Below are 23,043 nucleotides of genomic sequence, written 5' to 3' on the forward strand. Positions count from 1 at the left end.
GCAAAATTGACTGGAATTGAGATGGGACACCATGTTGCGTTGGGTGAGCCCCTGATGTGCCTAAACAAGTGACACCATTTTGGATAGTAGACCTCTTAAGGAACTTATCTAGATGTGTGTTGAGCACTTTGACCCAACAAGTGCTTCACAGAAGTTTATAATGCAGAGCCGTAAAAATAAAAATATATTTTCATAAAAATGATCTTTTCCCAAGGGTAAGAGAAGAAATTAGACCACAAAAGTTGTTGTGCAATTTGTCCTGAGTGCGACGATACCCCATATGTGGGGGTAAACCACTGTTTGGGCGCATAGCAGAGCTCGGAAGGGAAGGAGCGCTATTTTACTTTTCAATGCAAAATTGACTGGAATTAAGATGGGATGCCATGTTGCGTTTGGAGAGCCCCTGATGTGCCTAAATATTAAAAACCCCCACAAGTGACACCATTTTGGAAAGTAGACCCCCTAAGGAACTTATCTAGGTGTGTTTTGAGAGCTTTGAACCCCCAAGTGTTTCACTACAGTTTATAACGCAGAGCCGTGAAAATAAAAATTCTTTTTTTTTTTTTCACAAAAATGATTTTTTAGCCCCCAGCTTTGTATTTTTACAAGGGTAACAGAATAAATTGGACCCCAAAAGTTGTTGTCCAATTTGTCCTGAGTACGCTGATACCCCATATGTGGGGGGAACCACTGTTTGGGTGCATGACAGAGCTCGGAAGGGAAGGAGCGCCATTTGGAATGCAGACTTAAATGGATTGGTCTGCAGGCGTCACGTTGCATTTGCAGAGCCCCTGATGTACCCAAACAGTACAAACCCCCCACAAGTGACCCCATATTGGAAACTAGACCTTCCAAGGAACTTATCTAGATGTGTTGTGAGAACTTTGAACCCCCAAGTGTTTCACTACAGTTTACAACGCAGAGCCGTGAAAATAAAAAATATTTTTTTTTTCCCACAAAAATGATTTTTAGCCCCCCAAATTTTTATTTTCCCAAGGATAACAAGAGAACTTGGACCCCAAAAGTTGTTGTCCAATTTGTCCCGAGTACGCTGATACCCCATATGTTGGGGTAAACCCCTGTTTGGGCGCACGGGAGAGCTCGGAAGGGAAGGAGCACTGTTTTACTTTTTCAACGCAGAATTGGCTGGAATTGAGATCGGACGCCATGTCAGGTTTGGAGAGCCCCTGGATGTGCCTGAACAGTGGAAACTCCCCAATTCTACCTGAAACCCTAATCCAAACACACCCCTAACCCGAATCCCAACGGTAACCCTAACCACACCCCTAACCCTGACACACCCATAATTCTAATCCCAACCGTAAATGTAATCCAAACCCTAACACTAACTTTAGCCCCAACCCTAACCCTATCTTTAGCCCCAACCCTAACTTTACCTCCAACCCTAGCCCCAACCCTAACCCTAACCCTAGCCCTAACCCTAGCCCTAATGGGAAAATGGAAATAAATACATTTTTTTAAATGTATTATTCTTCCCTAACTAAGGCGGTGATGAAGGGGGATTTGATTTACTTTTATAGCGTTTTTTTATATCGGATTTTTATGATTGGCAGCTGTCACACACTAAAAGGCGCTTTTTATAGCAAAAACGTTTTTGCGTCTCCACATTTTGAGACCTATAATTTTTCCATATTTTGGTCCATGTCATATGAGGTCTTGTTTTTTGCGGGACGAGTTGACATTTTTATTGGTAACATTTTCGGACACGTGACAGTTTTTGATCACTTTTTATTCCGATTTTTGTGAGGCAGATTGACCAAAAACCAGCTATTCATGAATTTCGCTCGGTACAAGGTGAGTACATTCCCTTGTACCGATCGTCTCAGGGAAGCCCGCAGGGAGCCCCCTCCCTGCGCGATGCTTCCCTGTACCGCCGGTACACCGCGATCATGTTTGATCGCGGTGTGCCGGGGGCGGTCCGTGACCGCTCCTGGCACATAGTGCCGGATGTCAGCTGCGATAGGCGGCCGATCGCATATGACGTACTATCCCGTCGGTGGTCATACGGGCCCACCCCACCTCGACGGGATAGTACGTCAGATGTCAGAAAGGGGTTAAACCAAAATCACTCACCATATCCATTAACACTTTCCCTGACGCATCGACATTCACACTTCCCACATCACAGTTCATATCACCCACTATCACAACAGGCACTCTTCCTGGAATAAAAAACTTAATTTTTTAAAATAAAACTCTACGCTCCTGTTTTCCCACAGGCGCATATACATTAATAACGCAAAAACGAACATTTCTAAAATCAAAATTAGCCAACACACACCTTCCAACCTCAATCACCATATAGTCACACAAACTCACATCATTTCCCTTCACCAAAAAACCCACACCATCATTTTTATTACAGGCACTCCCTGACCACACAGACGCACCATGAGGCCATTCACTCCCCTTCACACCATCCACAATCCCACACTCCTGCAGACAAAAAATTCCTGCATTCTGGATTGCAAAAAAATCCAAAATGGCCGCCCGCCGCAACCTGCTTTTAAAGACCCTCACATTTTGTGATATGATTACATAACCCATCACATACACAAAAAAATACTAAAAAAAACAACCTACGAACATGACATTACTCAACTTACATGAAAAACACAAAAAACATTTATAAAGGCAAATGCTATATACAAAACCACCTAGCTACTGAAATAATAACACATAACTACACAGCACCGCCACTGTCCTCCTCCACCATCTGCGCTGAGCAGCTTTCAGAGCCGCTGACCTCCATACACTCCTCCACACGCGTCTTCTTCTGCCCAGCCTTCCTCTGGGGCCCTCCACCTTCACGAACCTCTGAGTCACAGATTTCCCCACCACCCTCCCTGGGACACATTCGACCTCCAGGCTCCTCTTCTGAGGAAAAAACGCCAATGCTTTCTGGATCAGAATCAAGAATCAATGACGCAGCCATCTCTTCCGCCCCAGAAGTGTCCATCAAAACACCCAACTCCTCTGCTTTGGTAACTGGGGCCTCTTTCTTTTCTTTTTCTTTTTAACCATAGCACGCTCTTCTTGCTTTGCGGCTCTCCAGAATAACTTGTCCTCCCACTCCTCCTTCCTCCTTTCAGCCTCCTTGTCCTCCTGCCGTTTATCCCGCCGTCTCTCAATCATAGAGGGCGGATTTACCTCAGCGCTTTGCTGCACAGATGCCTCGCTTTCCTCCCGCTTCCTCTCCTCCTCCCGTTTCTTGACCTCCTCCTCTTTTTTTCCTCCTCCTGCCTCCGCTCCTCCTCACGTTTCTTTTCTTCCTCCTCCCGCCTCTCCTCTCTAGATGGCCTCCCTGGCCAACCGTATGGACAGTCCTTATACAGGTGCCCTGTATTACCACACTGGTCACATTCACGTGGCATCGGACACTGAGCCGCCGCATGGCCTTCTTGCTTACAGTTACGACAAACCATGCTCTTCTCACACGTGTTCTGTAAGTGCCCAAATTGGAAACACTTCCTGCAGTATAGAGGCTGCCCTGCATATGACAGAAAGCCCCTATGACCCGCCACTGAAAAGTTCGCCAGGGGATGGGTGAAACCTCCCAAACAACTTGAGTCTTTCCTCAGTTTCGCACGAAACACATTTACAATTAAAAATGCCCAAACAATTTCTGTTTCTCTCCACCCTTCACATATTCGCAGTACCGAGCCAGGAACTGCTCCAGCAGACTTACTTCTGTGTAAGGATTGTACACGGTAACAGCCACTACTTTCTCCATGAGCCCAAACAGAGGCTCCACTCACACTCCCTCCAGGCATGGGTCACCATCATGGCTTCTGAACCACTCAAAAACAGACAGCAAGGCTCACTCACAAAGGTAACATCATATGTACCCTGGTTGTGAAACTCGTTCACACTGAAGATATCAGTCCGATGAGCTCCAGCCTTTCCCTCCAGCAGGTCACGAACCACATACAGCACGTTGTTTCTGGCACCACCTTCCACCACCACACGAATCGTATTCTTGATGAACATCTTCAGTCTTCACTGCCGATACAAATACCGCAGACGAAAATTAGCAGCACGCTGCCAAGAAATACTCGCACCCTCTGACCGCGACACAAGATCGCAGCCAAAAGGCGAGGAGCAATCCCACCCACAGACAGCTGTTTCGGGGTATTTGCCCCTCAGTGTGGAGTAGGAAACTGGCTATTAGGAGCAGTGCCTAGTGAAAAGATATAAACATAAGGATGAATGACCTCGGGGAGATCAAAACATCAACACCGGAGAAACCATCACGTGTTTCTCAACGCAGTGATCCAGAACACTGCCCTCATCACTTATGGGAAATATGCAAATGCATGTAGAAAAGCCGTGGAGACACCATCACATGTTTCTCAACGCAAGCAATGAATAGCCAGGTCTTTCACCGGGAAGGAACAACCACAGGAAGGGCAGCATCCAATAAAGGAAACCACCTATGCCAAAACATGGTATCCATGGAACCCCGAAACAGCTGTGGATGGATACCATGTTTTGGCAGGAACAGGTGCAGAAAGAGGACAAATTAAAAAAAAGAGGAAGGAATATAGAATGACACGTACATCATGTTGTGTGCGCGCTCTATCTCCCTACCAAGTTCCTGTTCAGTATAAAGTTCATTTTTGAATGGTAGTCTCCCTCATTGAACTGTGAAACATCTGGTCCTGGCAAACCAGCATCATCGGTTACATGAGGCCGTCACAGCACGAGTTCACACACCCAGCCAGGGACCCCCTCTTCATGTAATGTATCGGGGCGCAAGAGATGAGTACCCCGCCTATGGTTACCGCCCTGCACCAGGTTACATGTGTCTGAGAGTATAATGAGGCATATCATGGTGGTCTGGGGACTGTCGAGTCATAGTATGGGTGATCAGTGAGGTGCATAGGGGCAGTGTCGGGGAGCATTGAGACGCATGGGCATGGCATTGGGGAGCACTGAGGGTTGTAGGGGAAAACTGAAGCATATGAGGGTGGTAAGGGAACACACAATAGGGTCATGGTGGCAGCGTGGGGGTGCACAGAAGGCACATGGTTGTATGGAGGTTTTAGATCTAGAGGAACATGGTGAATGGTGGCACGCATGGTAGCTATATGGGGATGCAAAAGTAAGCTGCAGGATTCATATGTGCAGGCACATGGTTACAGTGTGGGGGGTGTGCTGTATACACCTGTGGAACAGGCTTAGTATAGGTGGGGGGCATGTCTGCGGACACTTGAGACAGTAGGTGAATGTTGGGATATATGTTTCAATATATGGTAACTAAAATTTCTCTTAATTATTGGAACATAAAAGAAAATGAAGGAAATATTAATAAACTTACCCCAAAATTCTAAACACGTTATATATTTTCATTGTTTTAATAGATTCAGTGGTAAAACAATGAAAGAAAATCTAGACATTTCTTGGGCCATAAGGCTGCGCTCATAAGTAGAAGTTATGCTACAGCTGAGAAGCCACACACTTTCCTCTGTTTCCCTGCACAATCACTTAATTTTGCTGATAACAGGTGTTTCATCTGAAGACGGCACAGCCGATCATAAGTGCCCCACGGTTTTGTAGGTGAACCTGTTACCCTGCAAGATAAAGTGAATGTGCAGGGAAACGCTACCTGCTAGGAAATCCGGCGACTCTGATGAGCGGTATAGTTACTGATTTCATAGCTGTTTAGAGCTGCTAGGTTTCGCAAAGCGCAGTGGGAGCTGGCAACTCTGATGAGTGGTCTGTCTGTTCTCTTCCCCCACCAAAGGGAAGAGGGGCATTACCATGCACCGCGGTACACAAACCCAACAAACAAGGCAACATAAACGAGGGTAAACAGAAAACACCAGGCATACAAAATAATCACTCACATATAACAGAGGAATGCGCCTGGAAGTGGAGGAAGGGAAATAAACCAAAGTAAAGGAGGGAAGCAAATTACCACACTTACAAACCATGCAACAGTCACAGGTAACTCCTCCTGAACTCATATGAACACCTCTCCTCCAAGCCATGCAGCAAATACTAGCTCTGACATGGATTTGAATCAGGAGCCAGATTGTAAAGGGGACAGGAGTGGCTAACTGAGATCAGCTGAGGGTTTTCCAACATGGACGATTAACCCGTTCTGCCAAAAGGAATAAACACCATTAAAATGAAGAAATGAAGGAGAAGTGCTTCTTCTCAGCGCAGGAGTAGGAGCAATCAGTTGCTGCGGTCTTCTGGCTCCTCTCTGTTGCGCAAACCCCGTGACACTTGTTTTTCTTTTTTGAGGGGTTATAGGATGTTTCGCCCCCAGCAGTTCACCCCCGGGTACATTTCGTCCCCAGCATTTGGCCCCCAGGATGATACTTAGCTGTCGCAGCAACTTGAGTCACGGAGTGCAGTCTAGCGCTTCCCCATGACGTCAGATGGAAACAGTTGATTTAACATGTCACAAAAGTGCAGCACTCTGTACAGTACTTTTGTGACATTTGGACTGATGATGGATGGGAATTCATGAACCACAAGGACAAATGGGGGAGAACTGCTGGGAACGAAATGTACCAGGGGGTGAACTGCTGGGGGCGAAACATCAAAATCCCCTATTGAAATTAGCTTTATTTTTTCTATATCTATATTGCCAATTATATTGGTTTAATATAAGTTGTTTTTTTTGCACTTTGAGGGATCTGTACGATATTGTTCTTTGTATTGGATCTGTAGCCAGTATATTTTTCTTTATGTAGGCATTGATCCGATTAGAACTCTTTCTATGCACGCCATCTATTACAGTACAAGTTGTCATTGTAGCAGACCATACATGCAAATATTCTATCTTTTCTGTTTGCTCTACATGGTCCATTTACATGGTTGCTTTTCTGGCGGAGTTAAGCTTTATTATGAACTTTTGTTATTTGTGTCATTTCTTGACTTTTAAGTGTTTTTAACTTTAATTTGTTTGCTGTTTGTCCAATAAAAAAATATTATTTTTCATTCATGGTGATCCCTGCCTAAATAGCATGTCTATTGATTCCTTTCATATGATTGTTTTTTTCTCATCCTACAGGCTGATCCCAAATATTGGGTGGTGCCCTCTTTACATACAGTTACACTGCACTATATGCAGCTTTTCTCCCATGTGGGATAAGTACAGATTATGGATTGTCTGTGTGTGGCTACTCCTGTTTTTAATACATTTTATATCATTTATTATTATTTTTAATATGACCTTCCCATGTTTTAGGTGGTTATTGCAATGGAAAATCTATGCATACAATATGTCACACTTAATGTTTACTCTGGACAAAAAACCCTCAATAATAAAAAAATATCTATGCAAAAACACATTTAAAGGGAACCTGTTACCATAAAAAAATGCTATTACCCTGCAAATAGCCCCCGTTACTAAACAGGTGCCGCCCCCGTGACTGAAACCAGAATACTGCAGGGGAGAATAAAGTTAACTTTCTCCCCACAGCATTAGGCTGCCGTCACACTAGCAGGATTTGGTCAGTATTTTACATCAGTATTTGTAAGCCAAAACCAGGAGTGGAACAATTAGAGGAAAAGTATAATAGAAACATATGCACCACTTCTGTATTTATCACCCACTCCTGGTTTTGGCTTACAGATACTGATGTAAAATACTGGTTAAGAAATATACACTGGCGCTATAACAAAATATACGCTGCACGCGTGCTGCCTGTATCTCAATCGGATATTGTGCCCAATCCGATGGAGGAAAAAACAGTGTAAAATAATTGGAGATACGGCGCTACGAGCGGCTGGAACTAAACCGCATCTGCGGTACTATTGTAACGTCGAACCGTAATGCCCAGTTTGCAGAATAATACCCAATTGGTGGTTACCGCAGCCGAGACTAGATAGGGCTAGCAAATTAGAACAATAACTGACAACTGATGGTACTGAATCACTTACTATGTGCGGATCGCTTAGCGGCTGGGCTGCTTGTTAGACGGGTCCTCTCGCTCCTAGGTGTCCGTCCTCCCAGGGAGTGGGTCTGCAAGTACCAGCGCAAGCCGGTGATAGTGGCTGTGGATGCTGCTGGTGGAGACCGCGAGTACTACGTGTATTGACAGAGACGTCCCGGCCAGAGGCGTCCCTGGATACACGTGGAAAATGGCCGACACTGCAGAGCAGTGAGTGACGTCACTGGCCTATGGAAGCCTAGTTGGGCCAATTCAACCTACGCGTTTCAAAGTGACACGCACTTCTTCGTCAGGGTTACCGCCCGCTGTCTCCAACCCATTATATAGGCGCCCTGCTCGCACCCCGCTGTGTTTTGCTCTCACCCCCATGGGGTTGCATGTTTTTGCCTGCTACTGACCGCCCATGTAATACCGGCAGCCATATGTTGCCCCTCCACATATAGGCACCCAGTTACTAAGTGTCCAGTGTTCACAGATATATATTTGAGTGTGAGTTAATATCACCATCTTTGTGTAAACGATTTCAGAAAAACCCTCTACTGATATTAAGTCTGATCGATACGTAATCCTGTATGGAGTAGTTCTAAGGGGTCCTATCCTACCATAGTTAAAATTTCACTTTTATTAAGACCATAAATATATAAAAAAAAATATAATGTAAATATGTGATGAACACAGATATAAAACATAAAAATTAAAATTTATTGGAGAACGTTAAAATTATGTTAGAAATGTCTATTACTATAAAATTATAATGCTCTTCCCCTTAAGCGGTTAAAAAGCGTATATTGGTGATATGTAGGGGGAATTTCTCGACCCACCCAAGTGGGGAATACGGGTCCAACCTCCCCCTGTAGACTAGCTCCTACCATTTGGGAGTATGGCCATACAAACGGGTGGACTAAGTGGGTGATGATTATACCTGGGTGGATAGCATAAATAGATTTTAAAAAGCGTATAGTTCTAATTCATGATTTAAGCCCTTCGGTTTTAGGCTATTCAGGGTAAAAATCCACTGGGATTCTACTCTAGACATGGCTTTTATAAAATCGACCCCTCTTTTGTTTGGGCGTACTATCTGGATGCCATAAAAGATAGTGCTTTTCACAGATTGCCCATGTCTCTCCTTGAAATGACGTGATAGGGGATGTTCCAGGAACCCTTTTTGGATATTCTTGAAGTGTTCTGATATACATATCTTCAATTGCCTTTTAGTGCGTCCCACATAAATCTTATTGCATGGGCATTGGATTACATAGATCACGCCCGCGGTATGGCAGGACATACTGTCTTTAATCAAGAATTCCTTCATACCATCCATGTCCTGGAATGCTAGTTTTTTTGTCTTCCTGAATGTGGTCTGTGTACATCCATAGCACCCGCCACATGGTACAAAACCCACTTTAGGGGTTCCTATGGTTGGATTCCCTTTCATTCCCTCTGTAAGGGTCATTTTTGTTGTAGGGGCTACTATATGCCCCAAGGATTGAGCCTTTCTATATACAAATCTAGGATTACTTGGGAGTAGTTCGCCCACCACCTTATCATTTTGTAAGACTGGCCAGTGTTTGCGTATAATGTTGACAAATCGTTGATGCCCTGTATGAAATTGTGTTATGAATGATAGGTTCCGGATCTGTTCCGCTATGGGGCCCTCTCTTTCCTTAATAGATCTGTTGTTCTTTTTTTGAAGTATAGATTCTCTTGATAGTTCACTTATTTCCTTTTGGGCTTTCATCAGTAGTGGTACGGGGTACCCTTTTTTATGATGTAAAATACTGACCAAATACGGATAGAGTGACGGCAGCCTTAGGTTGCGTGCAGGCACTGGGAAAGTACAGATTAACCCCATATCTGCAGGTTAATAGCATTTTCTTTCTGGTTACAGGTTCCCTTTAAAAAGCAAATTAAGAAGTGATCTTTTTAGCTTGTTGCTCCCTGCATATTCCATGTTTGGTTTTGCTTTTTATTTGCCACATGTTTCAGAGTAATGGGCCCAAGTGCTTACTCAGTGCTAATTTTCATGGTCTTTACAAGGTGACATGGCTCATAGACTAATTATACAGAGCAATTTAAAGACTTACCTCATATAACCATGTAAGCCATGCCTTCTAGAAAGTAGCAATTAAAAAGGCCCAGATCCCTAGAGCCAAATGACGGACTTAAAAAAAAACAAAAAAAAACAAAAAAACATAAACACTGAAGAAAATAAACAAACATTCAACATTATCATGCAATTTTCATCTACAGTAAAATGAACGCTATTTGGAACATTCTGAAGTCTGGCAGAAAATAATACATTTAAATCCAGCCATGAAACTGAGAACATGATGGTTTTAGTACTCTCCCTAACGGAAGGTTTACACAACCAATTTCTTCACATCTGAGAAAAACTGACTAATTTCAGTATTTTTCGGATTATAATATGCACTTTTTTCCTCCAAATTTAGGAGGAAATTGGGGGGCCTCTTATAATCCGTAAGTAGCTTACCAAGGGGGGTGGGGCGCCAGCGGCATCACAGGAGGTCGGCAGCGGCAGGAGTGGGGCAATGCTGTGGGCCCTGGGCTCTCATAAGATGTCAGAGAGTCCCCTTTCCCAATGATTTCCCTGCGGTCGGCCGCGGAAAAATGGCCGCCGGTGGCAGCACATTCGCAGATTGAAGTCTTGTCTCCTGATTTGGGGTGTATCTTATGGCCCGATGTGTCTTATACTCCGCAAAATACGGTATTTTGATCAGAGTGGCATCAGTTTTTCTCGGATATGGAGAGAAAAAAAAGTTCTTCAGCTTCTATTTGACAGTCAGTGAAAATTGGACCATATCAGATGTCAGTCCCATTTTTTTTTTCACGGACCCATACACCTGCATTGCTGATTTTGTTCAGACACTCAGATCAAAATCGAATATGTCTCCAATATTTTCCACACACTACTTAGTCTTAGAAAAAAATGGGACATGAGCACAGCCCCATAGAATATCATAGGTACAAGTGGTATATGTGAAAACCATGGACAAGTAAAAGAAGAGCCCCACCGTGATCTGCTTCAGCAACTCTCCTGCAGCACACTAAATAGAACACATTTTCACCACTAGGATCAGGGCAATAAGTATTTTAGCACACATCCCTTTATGCCTTTCCAGCATTGTATAATGTGTGAATACCCTCATGTACATACATCAGCTTATGCATATAAATACCTTAGAATTTTTTATGCATTTTCTCCATAAAAGAAAACCCAACACAAACCATTCCTCTATTCTTCTTGCACAGCCTTACTTCCATTTTTATTTTAACTATTTTGAATAGGCTAAACAAAGCCTGCCGTGCTTACATTAGGTTTTAGAATTGACAACTATGTGCTATCTATTTTTGGGATTGTCCAAAGTTCCACCCATCTTAACAGTGTCAATGAATAAAATTGTGTGTCCCTGATAAAGAAAGCATCACAACAAATGACCAGGTTCAAAGAACTGACTGCCTTTGTGATGTAAAAGCATTCTTGATATTAATTTACCAGTCTTCATCTGGTCTTGATCCGGCTCTCGTCACTTAGAAGCCATTCTACAATTTATCTTCCCTGTGAAGTCGCTCATGTTTACCTAGAGAAGACTTGTCACTGTAACATTTTCCACAGTATGAACAAACATATGGCTTCTCCCCAGTATGAATCCTCTGATGGATGACTAGTGATGATTTGTCACTGTAATTTTTGCCACATTCCAAACATAGAAACTCCTTCACTCCTGTGTGAGAACGGTAATGCTTTACCAAGTTCCTTTTCTCGCTAAAATGTCGCCCACATTCGGTACAGGTGTACTGATTCTTCTGTGAGTGGATGTTCAGATGTTTCGTTAGAGAGGACTTATAGGTGTAGCATTTACCACAATGGGAACAAACATATGGCTTCTCCCCTGTGTGTATTCTCTGATGAATGATGAGGGACAGCTTATTGCTCAAATCTTTACCACATTCAGAACAACGAAATTGTTTCTCGCTCAAGTGGGTTCGTTGGTGCCTAGAAAGCTTTCCACTCTCTGCAAAACATTTTCCACAGTCAGAACATTCAAATGGCCGCTCACCAGTGTGAGTCCTTCCATGTCTCACTAGTGTTCCTTTGTCAGTAAACCGTTTTCCACACTGGGTACATTCATAAGGTTTTTCACCCGTGTGGCTTCTTTGATGCACCACAAGACGTTCATTGTTTTGGAAACATTTGCCACACTCTGAACACTCATACGGTTTCTCTCCTCTGTGAATTCGTTGATGTATAGCTAGTTGGGTATTACCTGGAAAATGCTTTCCACATTCTGAGCATTTTTCACCTCGATGAGTTCTTTGATGCCTGGCCAGCTTGCCTTTCTCAGCAAACGGTCTACCACACTCCAAGCAGGCATATGGCCTCTCACCAGTGTGAATTCGTTCATGCCGGACTAACGTTCCCCTCTCAGAGAACCGCTTTCCACAAAAACTGCATTTAAATGACTTTTCTCTAATGTGGCTTCTTTGATGGACAAGTAGTTGACAATTTGTCTGGAAATTTTTACCACATTCTGGACATTCACATTGGCTTGGAGGCTGGATGTCTTCAGATTCATAATTGTGAAACACTTTCTGTTTCACATGATGTCGCTGATGTTTTCCCAGAGCTGTGATATCATTAAAACTTCTTCCACATTCAACACATATAAATTCACAGTCTTCGTTCCTTCCACTCTGCTTACTGAGAGCGATAACAGAGTTTTCCTGCTTGACTTCATTCCTCCGAAAATTTGAAGAAACTGTATTATTTCTAGGCACAATTATGTTCTGGTCCGTTGTATATTTTTCAGTGAATGAATCCGGTTCCTCCTTTATGTGAGAACATACAGTTGAAATAGCATTATTTGACGCTTCTCTAAAATCAGATTCCTCCTTAACATTAGCCGGTAAATATTCGTGTGTATGATCTATTGATTTATCACTACAGTGGACAGATATAATTCTTCCATCATGAGAGACTGGCTCCTTTTTCATTTCAACGGGGTCCTGTTCTACATGATGCAAAGGTTTAGAAAGGTCAGCATTGATGAGACTTCCATCATGACTTGGGTCCGATTCTTCCTTCATATGAGAAGACAGATCTGGTCTGTGATCAGCGGGGGTACAACTGTCAGCATTAATGGAATTCTCTATGTCATATACAGCATGTTCCTCCTTGATATCAGTAGATGAATCTTGTGTATGATCTTTGGGTGTGTAGACAGCATTGTCCTCGAGTTGTTGAATATCACATGAGGTAGGTTCCTCCTTCATGTCAGCAGGTTCACCTCGCCATTTACTTTCTGTGATTGCATATTCAGCAGTGTCAGTAGGGTTACTTGCATCGCATGAGGCTGGTTCCCCCTTGATAAATACAGATGAACATTGCCTTGGATCATTTACCAATATAGCCACGTTGGATTCTGTGACATTGTGATCTTTAAATAAAGCGACCTGCTTGGTCACCATCCTCACAGAGCTTTGCATCCTATTTGGGTGTATTCTAAGATTTTCCATTTACAGAAAAACACCAGTAGTTGGGCGAGATGATGAAGTACCCTCATGATGGGATTCCAGTGTTGAATACATCTGTCAGGGTAAAAAAAATGCATTAATTCAATATTAAGTTATATGAACTTCTTCATCTTCCCCCGACCCTTACTTTGGACAATTATTTTGTGAACATTTAAGCCACCAGTGCTTTTAGCTTAGTAAATCTCTGACCTAGCATTCATGAAAAACTGGCAGGAACTGTGGAGAGAACATCGGAGCTACTGGTGTCCACATCGCTCTCACTGAAAGGTGCCGGAACCAATGGGCCAACCATAAATGCACTGTGAGTCAATATCAACTGTTAATATTCACTGAAAATTGTTACAGTGCTCACTTTTATCATTTCAGCCCAAGCTCTATATTATCACATGTACCCTTTCCTCCTCGAGCCCAAATCAGGAATGCCCTGGAAAGAATAGAGCAACTACAATGTAGGTGAACTGAATGATGCCAGGCCTATGAGTATGTTCATAGACAATGTACAGATTGACGCACAATACTACAGGCTTAAGAACACAGCACGTTGGCAACATTCATTTACAAAAAGGTCTAGCTTTGGCATAAGAATAAGGCTATGTTTCCACAACTCGGATGTAGCAGCGCTTTGGACACAATGTATTGTTCGCTGCGTCCAAAGCGTTGCCGTCTATTGAACACAGGTAAATCCACATGTGATTACTGAACTGTACAGCTACACCGCGTCCAGTACATTCCGTTGGTGAAATTTCTGTTGCAGAGTCTAGCGTCACTGCAAGAGAAATTGACATGCTGCGGTTTTAAAGACCCTCCGCATGTCCATCTCTGCAGGTGATCCGTAGGCGTCTATGCACACATAGTGGACATGGGATTTCTAGAAATCCAATCCATGTTGCTGTAACATCTAGTAACTGTGGGTTTGATGCTACATAAATACGCAGCGTCCAACCTGCAGCAATTCATGATCGTGGGCACGTACCCTAAAAGGAAAATTGGGGCGGATGCCATTTTAACAAATGTAGTTCAGAGTATGTGCATATCCATTCATTACTTACTTAGGAGGATGCTGAAAGGTTATTCATCATTTTCAGAAGGCTTGGGGGATGTGGAGGGTGGACCCAGTACACTAAGCTAGACCAGAGAGAGCCCTTTTAATCGTGTCTATGCAATTTGGAGAGATAGCTTTCTCAACTCCTCCATACAAGACTGCTTGGCTTTGTCGCAAGCTTATGTGTTTTCAGTGGGACAGCGGAGTGAGCAGTGGCAGACATGACTGGCGGTCAAACAAAAACAAAAGGATTGGGCTGATCTTTCCCCAGACACGTTCTGCTCAGGGAACATCAGAATAATCCCCCATACATAATACATAGTCAGTTCTGTCGACTTTAAATGTGTCAAGTGGTCTTTGTGATGCATTTTCATCCTCACCTTCCGAGAGTCACGTCTCTTTTTATGTCGACATAGCCATTTGAGTGGCTGATTTTTTGAGGAATGAGTTGCCTTCTTCAATGGCATTATTTGATTTTACTTATAATATGATGATTAATATTTAATAACTGTTTCATGGGAGAAAGAGAAGGAAAGCAACAACTTGGCAGGTTTTCTTAATGCATATCATTGCTCCCGATCGCTTCCAAGCTCCTAGAGCATCATGTCCATGCTCAACTTTCCTCCCACCTCTCATCTAACTCTCTCCTTGACAACCTCCAATCTGGCTTCCGCCCCCACCACTCCACCGAAACTGCCCTGACCAAAATCACTAATGACTTACTCACAGCCAAAGCTAACAGACAGTTCTCCATCCTCCTCCTTCTCGACCTGTCCTCTGCCTTTGACACAGTCGACCACTGCCTACTGCTACAGATTCTTTCTTCCCTTGGCATCAAAGACCTTGCCTTGTCCTGGATTGTCTCATACCTTTCCGACTGCACATTTAGCGTTTCCCACTCTCATACTACATCCTCATCCCGCCCTCTCTCTGTTGGAGTCCCTCAAGGCTCTGTCCTGGGGCCCCTACTTTTTTCCATCTATAGCCTTGGCCTAGGACAACTCAAAGTCCTATGGCTTCCAGTACCACCTGTATGCGGACGACACTCAGATCTACCTCTCGGGCCCAGATGTCACCTCTCTGCTGTCCAGAATCACGGAGTGTCTATCAGCCATATCCTCCTTCTTCACCTCTCGCTTCCTAAAATTCAATGTAGACAAAACCGAACTCATCATCTTTCCTCCCTACCGATCTATCTATTATCTATTATCTATGGCATCACGCTCTCTCCTGCACCTGAAATCCGCTGCCTACGAGTAATTGTCGACTCTGCCCTGTCCTTTAAACCGCACTTCCAAACTCTTGCCACCGCCTGTCGCCTCCAACTCAAAAATATTTCCAGAATCCGTCCCTTCCTCAGCCCTCAATCTACTAAAACTCTTGTGCATGCTCTCATCATCTCCCGCCTCAACTACTGCAACACCCTCCTCTATGGCCTCCCTGCTAACTCTCTTGCATCGATCCAGTCTGTCCTCAACTCTGCAGCCTGACTAATCCACCTCTCTCCTCGCTACTCCTCGGTTTCTCCCCTCTGCAAATCCCTCAACTGGCTTCCAATTCCCCAACAAATACAGTTCAAACTACTAACACTGATCTACAAAGCCATCCACAACCTGTCCCCTCCCTACATCTCTGAACTAATCTCCGATCCTCCCAAGACCTCCTGCTCTCCTCCACACTTATTCGTTCCTCACACAACCGCCTCCAAGATTTCTCCCGAATATCCCCCATCCTCTGGAATTCCATGCCTCAACACATCCAATTATCCACCACCCTCGGATCCTTCAGACAGAACCTGAAAACCCATCTCTTCAGGAAAGCCTACAGCCTGCAATAACCATTCTGCCGCCTCACCACCACCGGAGCTGCTGCACCCCCGACCTTCTGTCTCTTCCCCATTATCCCATAGAATATAAGTCCACAAGCACAGGGTCCTCTCCCCTCCGTACCAGTCTGTCATTGTAAATTTGTTTACTGTAAATGATATCTATAATTCTGTATGTAACCTTCTTATGTACAGCACCATGGAATTAATGGCGCTATATAAATAAATTATAATAATTCATTATGTGGAAAAACCAGTGTATTAAAGGGATTGTTCAATGAAAAGAAATTGTCACCTAGCCACAGAATATGTCATAGTTTGTTGATTAGTGAGGGTCTGGCCGATGGGACCCACACCGATCAGTAGCGTGTAAGCACAACCATTCATTCCCTAGGGGCTGCCGAACACTGGGCTCGAATACGCTTTTTCATCCTGGACTTTGCAAAAAACAAAATCTTTTAGCACCCTCGCCTGCCCCAAACCGTGACCGTGTAACCCTTTATATGATGAGCCCGCTGAGCCCTTTACGACTCCAAAGTGATGCGTCAGCAGCCAGAAGCCGCGTTTGAAGCTCACTCTGGAAGGGCATTGGGAAGAGAATTTGCACCCACAGCTCCTGTATTTCCTACACTAGCGCCCTCCCCTGGGTGACCAACAGGTCAGCGACCATGTACCTGAGCAATGACCTGTCCGTCAGCCGGAGGGGGGCGCCGCTAACTAAGCAGCTGTACTGCAGATCTCCTACAATCAGGGGCGTAACTACCGCGGTCGCAGGGGTCGCAATTGCGACGGGGCCCGCAGTGCTTAGGGGCCCACCCAGTCCAGCAGACTGGGCGGGCTCCTAAGAACTCTAAGCTACAAAATGGGCCGCCGGCCCTTTAAATAATTCTTCCTTACAGGCCCTGCTGCGCGTGCACTCGCGATCACGGGTGGGACTGCACTTGACCCGCAGCAGAGCCCCTCCACCGCAGAGAGCCGCACACCACTACTATAGCTGCCACTGCTCTGTGCGCACAGGACATGTGATGAGGTCACAGGAGGGGAGGAGTTGGAGTCACATGATCAAGGGCTTCCGTGTAGTGCAGGACAGTAGTGCAGTGCTGTTTGTCATCGTGCTGGAGGGTAAGCTTTTGTGTGAGGTCAGGAGGGGTTTGGGTGGATGTAGCAGAGCAGTGTGTGTATGAGGTGTACAGAGCGGAGCCGTGTGTGTATGAGGTGTACGGAGCGGAGCCGGGTGTGTATGAGGTGTACGGAGCAGAGCCGGGTGTGCATGAGGTGTACGGAGCAGAGCCGGGTGTGCACGAGGTGTACGGAGCAGAGCCGGGTGTGCACGAGGTGTACGGAGCAGAGCCGGGTGTGCATGAGGTGTACGGAGCGGAGCCGGGTGTGTACGAGGTATACGGAGCGGAGCCGGGTGTGTACGAGGTGTACGGAGCGGAGCCGGGTGTGTACGAGGTGTACGGAGCGGAGCCGGGTGTGTACGAGGTGTACGGAGCGGAGCCGTGTGTGTACGAGGTGTACGGAGCGGAGCCGTGTGTGTACGAGGTGTACGGAGCGGAGCCGTGTGTGTACGAGGTGTACGGAGCGGAGCCGTGTGTGTACGAGGTGTACGGAGCGGAGCCGTGTGTGTACGAGGTGTACGGAGCGGAGCCGTGTGTGTACGAGGTGTACGGAGCGGAGCCGTGTGTGTACGAGGTGTACGGAGCGGAGCCGTGTGTGTACGAGGTGTACGGAGCGGAGCCGTGTGTGTACGAGGTGTACGGAGCGGAGCCGTGTGTGTACGAGGTGTACGGAGCGGAGCCGTGTGTGTACGAGGTGTACGGAGCGGAGCCGTGTGTGTACGAGGTGTACGGAGCGGAGCCGTGTGTGTACGAGGTGTACGGAGCGGAGCCGTGTGTGTACGAGGTGTACGGAGCGGAGCCGTGTGTGTACGAGGTGTACGGAGCGGAGCCGTGTGTGTACGAGGTGTACGGAGCGGAGCCGTGTGTGTACGAGGTGTACGGAGCGGAGTCGGGTGTGTACGGAGCGGAGTCGGGTGTGTACGAGGTGTCGCATCTCTGCTTCAGGAAAATGGCCGCCGCGATCTCCATCTGGGCACGCGCGGCATCCTGCGGCCATTTTCCTGAAGCCGCGGCCAGCAGAGCGCCGCTTCTGCGCACGCGCGGCCAAAGGAAGATGGCCGCCCCCACCGATCACCAATGAAATGTCGCACATTACGCTATTTTCACTCCCCTGTGCAGTGGATTCGGGACCTTGGGCATGCGCACACCACTACGCCACCAACGGAAAACTAAGCAAGATCTGGGGGAAGACACCACGCCCATCTGACCAGACCAGCCTGATTGACAGGCGAAAACGACTACTTTGGTAACGTATTTCGGCAGCATAGGTGGGGAATCGGGGTCCACAAAATACACTATTGCAATGCACAGCTCAGGCCCTATTTAACAGTATTTTTATCTCATACGGAAAAAACGGGGTGACAGGTGCCCTTTAAGAGAAAGCCAAAATAAACCCGGGACAGAAGGCGAGAGCAGGGGGGAGGTGCGGGACAGAGCCGCTTTAGGCTAGTTTCACACTAGCGTTAACTGCAATACGTCGCAAATGCGTCGTTTTGCCGAAAATACGCATCCAGCAAAAGTTCTTGCTGGATACGTTTTTTCGTCATAGACTAACATTAGCGACGCATTTGCGACGCATTGCCAAACGTTGCGTCCGTTTTGCGACGCTTGGGCGTGTGGTAGTGGACCGTCGGGAGAAAAAAACCTTACATGTAACGTTTTTTGCTCCCGACGGTCCACTTTTTCCGACCGCGCATGCGCGGCCGGAACTCCGCCCCCACCTCCCCGCACTTCCCCGCACCTCACAATGGGGCAGCGGATGCGTGGGAAAAATGCATCCGCTGCCCCCGTTGTGCGGCGGAGACCACGCTAGCGTCGGGAACCTCGGCCCGACGCACAGCGACGGGTTGTTCCCGACGCTAGTGTGAAACTAGCCTTAGTCAGGAGAAGCTGAGGAGCTGCAGCCGGTTTACATCAGCCACCCCTGTACCAGAGAGGAGATTGTGAGTTGTGTATATGAGCTGGTATCTCTGGTGTGTGTGTGTGTGTGTGTGTGTGGTATCTGTAGTGTGTGTGTGATATCTGTAGTATGATGTGTGTGTGTGTGATATCTGTAGTGTGTGTATGTGTGTGTGTGTGTGTGATATCTGTAGTGTGTGTGTGTGTGTGTTATCTGTAGTGTGTGTGTGTGATATCTGTAGTATGATGTGTGTGTGTGTGATATCTGTGTGTGTGTGTGATATCTGTAGTGTGTGTATGTGTGTGTGTGTGTGTGATATCTGTAGTGTGTGTGTGTGTGTGTGTGATATCTGTAGTGTGTGTGTGTGTGATATCTGTAGTATGATGTGTGTGTGTGTGATATCTGTGTGTGTGTGTGTGATATCTGTTGTGTGTGTGATATCTGTTGTGTGTGTGTGTGTGATATCTGTAGTATGATGTGTGTGTGTGTGATATCTGTGTGTGTGTGTGATATCTGTTGTGTGTGTGTGTGTGTGTGTGATATCTGTAGTGTGTGTGTGTGTGATATCTGTAGTATGATGTGTGTGTGTGTGATATCTGTGTGTGTGTGTGATATCTGTAGTGTGTGTGTGTGATAACTGTAGTATGTGTGTGATATCTGTAATATGATGTGTGTGTGATATCTGTAGTGTGTGTAATAACTGATGTGTGTGTGTGTGTGTGATATCTGTAGTGTGTGTATGTGTGTGTGTGATATCTGTAGTGTGTGTGTGTGTGATATCTGTAGTGTGTGTGTGTGATAACTGTAGTATGTGTGTGATATCTGTAATATGATGTGTGTGTGATATCTGTAGTGTGTGTAATAACTGATGTGTGTGTGTGTGTGATATCTGTAGTGTGTGTATGTGTGTGTGTGATATCTGTAGTGTGTGTGTGTGTGATATCTGTAGTGTGTGTGTGTGATAACTGTAGTATGTGTGTGATATCTGTAATATGATGTGTGTGTGATATCTGTAGTGTGTGTAATAACTGATGTGTGTGTGTGTGTGTGATATCTGTAGTGTGTGTATGTGTGTGTGTGATATCTGTAGTGTGTGTGTGTGTGATATCTGTAGTGTGTGTGTGTGATAACTGTAGTATGTGTGTGATATCTGTAATATGATGTGTGTGGGATATCTGTAGTGTGTGTAGTAACTGATGTGTGTGTGTGTGTGTGATATCTGTAGTATGATGTGTGTGTGTGATATCTGTAGTGTGTGTGTGATATCTGTAGTATGTGTGTGTGTGAGGCAGCGGCGTAACTACTACGGTCGCAGCTGCAAGCGGCTCTGGCAGGTCAGGGGGCCGTGAGTCCCCTTGAGCCTGTCTCCCTTATGCTTGTGTCCCCATGTGCCAGTCTCCCTTGCCCATTAGTCCCTGTGTGTCCCCATGTGCCTGTCTCCCTTGTCCCCTTATGCTTGTGTCCCTTGTCCCCGTGTGCCAGTCTCCCTTGCCCATTAGTCCCTGTGTGTCCCCTTGAGCCTGTCTCCCTTATGCTTGTGTCCCCGCGTGCCAGTCTCCCTTGCCCATTAGTCCCTGTGTGTCCCCATGTGCCTGTCTCCTATGTCCCCTTGTGCTTGTGTCAGTCTCCTTTGTCCCCTTGTGCTTGTGTCAGTCTCCTTTGCCCACTAGTCCCTGTGTGTCAGTCTCCCTTTCCCACTTGTCCCTGTGTGTCCCCTTGTGCTTGTATCCCTTGTCCCCTTGTGTCAGTCTCTTGCTCACTAGTCCCTATGTGTCCCCTTGTGCCTGTCTCCCTTGTCCCCTTGTGCTTGTCCCTTGTCCCCGTGTGTCAGTCTCCCTTGCCCACTTGTGTCAGTCTCCCTTGCCCACTAGACCCCTTGTATCCTTCTCCCCTGCCTCCTAGCCCCCATGTGTCCCCTAGTGCCTGTCTTCCTTGCCTCCTTGTTCCCTCTCCTCTGCCCCCTCGTCACCATTTGCTCGTGTCTTTGTCACTGCCCCTGTATGGAGGGGCTGCATTATACTATGAGGGGGGCTGCATTGTATTCTATGGGGCTTACATTGAATTTTATGGCGGGGGGGCCCCATTTGGAAGTTCGCACCGGGGCCCATAACTTTGTAGTTACGCCACTGCCTACAATCCTCATGGGGGCTTGAACTGGCGACCTCTTGGTTTCTTACATAGACTATACAGTAACTAACAAGTGCTCCGATGAAGCCGGCAGTAGGATGAGCACCATGGCAGCCCACCACTTACATGTGTGATTTCCGGAGTTCCCAGGGATCGGGGCAGGTGCTGGCTGGGTAACACGGGCGGCATCAGCCCCACACAGGGAGCAGTGCGCAGAATCTGACACCAGAGTCCCAGCATTCCCAGCGCTGCGCACTGTGGAGCCCTGAGAGGGGCGGAGCTTACCTGTCCAGGACACGCCCCTGCCTATTCTCCGGGACCGACACGTTATGGGGCCAGTGGGAATATGGCCGGCCGTCCTCCCTACAGTTCAGCTACTTAGTAGTTGTGTGCAGGGCCGCTGAGGACACAGGGACGCCGGGGCCTCCCGGCCATAGCTGCTCCATGGGAACTGCTGGGTGCGCGTCTTCTGTGCAGCGGCTTGTGGCTAGTAGTGGAAAGGACCTTAGATGATGTCAGACATGTGATCAGTCACGTGCCGAAAACTCTAGACTATTACTAGATTAGCGAAAGGACCTTTCATGATGTCACGATCCTAGCTGAAGTTTGTCTCCCCCTGCCGACCACAAGGAGAACTGTTACTGTAGTTCAGTGTAATGAGAGCTCTCACTGCCGACCTCGATGGGAACTGCAGGTCACTGTAATGAGCGCTCCCTGCAGGCTAGAACATGAACTACAGCCCAGAGTAATTAGTGCTCCACCTTTTTTCCTGTTTTATAATATCCCCTCCCCCCTTTTTACTTTTTATGCCCCCGGTCTTTCCTTTTTATTTTTCTAATTTTCACATGCTTCTCTTAATCTCTGTGCTTTAATCACCACAGTAGGCTCACAAACTACTTCCCATTTATCTACAGGTGCTCCTCACTAAATTAGAATATCGTCAGGAAGTTAATTTATTTCAGTTCTTTAATACAAAAAGTGAAGCTCATATATTATAAAGAGCAGGGCTGGAGTTAAGAGGTGGGTGGCCCGGGGCCCATTTTTCAAGGTGCTGCAATATGTAATGCAAAAACACAAAATGAAACGAACGCAAGTTTATTTACAGAAATCATTTCCGCAGAGTACTTCAGGTAAAATCATTCATTTTTCACAATCCAGGCACTTTCCTTGACTTTCATGCTGTAAAATCACTAATGATGTCAGTAAAGTCCACTTCACGCAGTATATCTGACTCGATCCTCATGATAGCCAAATTTACAAGTCACTCCTGCTTCATGGATGTCCTTAATCGGTTTTTGAGAAGGAACGCTCACCACTGCAGTTTGTTACCATCAAAATTAGCTATAGCCTTAGAGCTATCTCAATATTGGGAAAGTGTCCTGCACAGTCTTTTCCATAAGCTTGTACATGAAAAGTTCAGTGCTGATATCTTTTGGCTCCTCGTCTGTGAACAAATTGAAAAATGATACAAACTGACCCAGTTCATCGCTAAATGTAATGTCCAAGTGATCTGAATAAGACCTGACGAGTTGCTCTGCTGTGGC

At 46.0% G+C, this 23,043-nt stretch overlaps 1 protein-coding gene across 2 annotated transcripts; it reads right to left on the minus strand.

The window, feature by feature from the left end:
• Positions 1–11,172: 11,172 nt before the first annotated feature.
• Positions 11,173–22,019, minus strand: LOC143767148 (uncharacterized). 2 transcript variants are annotated; one of them, XM_077255188.1, is made up of 2 exons: positions 21,785–22,019; positions 11,173–13,538 (listed from the first exon to the last, which is right to left on the minus strand). In XM_077255188.1, the coding sequence occupies exon 2, from the start codon at positions 13,464–13,466 to the stop codon at positions 11,493–11,495; it is 1,974 nt and encodes a 657-aa protein (XP_077111303.1). In that variant the 5' UTR covers positions 13,467–13,538; positions 21,785–22,019; the 3' UTR covers positions 11,173–11,492. The 2 variants fall into 2 exon arrangements, with proteins under 2 accessions (XP_077111303.1, XP_077111302.1); XM_077255187.1 differs by lacking the exon at positions 21,785–22,019 and adding an exon at positions 21,626–21,778.
• Between the last annotated feature and the right edge of the window lie 1,024 nt (positions 22,020–23,043).

This window comes from Ranitomeya variabilis, chromosome 4 (assembly GCF_051348905.1).
Source record: "Ranitomeya variabilis isolate aRanVar5 chromosome 4, aRanVar5.hap1, whole genome shotgun sequence".
Classification (NCBI taxonomy): domain Eukaryota; kingdom Metazoa; phylum Chordata; class Amphibia; order Anura; family Dendrobatidae; genus Ranitomeya; species Ranitomeya variabilis.

Bases quoted from the DNA above. Each gene is read 5' to 3' on its own strand.
- LOC143767148 (XM_077255188.1), bottom strand. From the start codon at position 13,466: ATGGAAAATCTTAGAATACACCCAAATAGGATGCAAAGCTCTGTGAGG.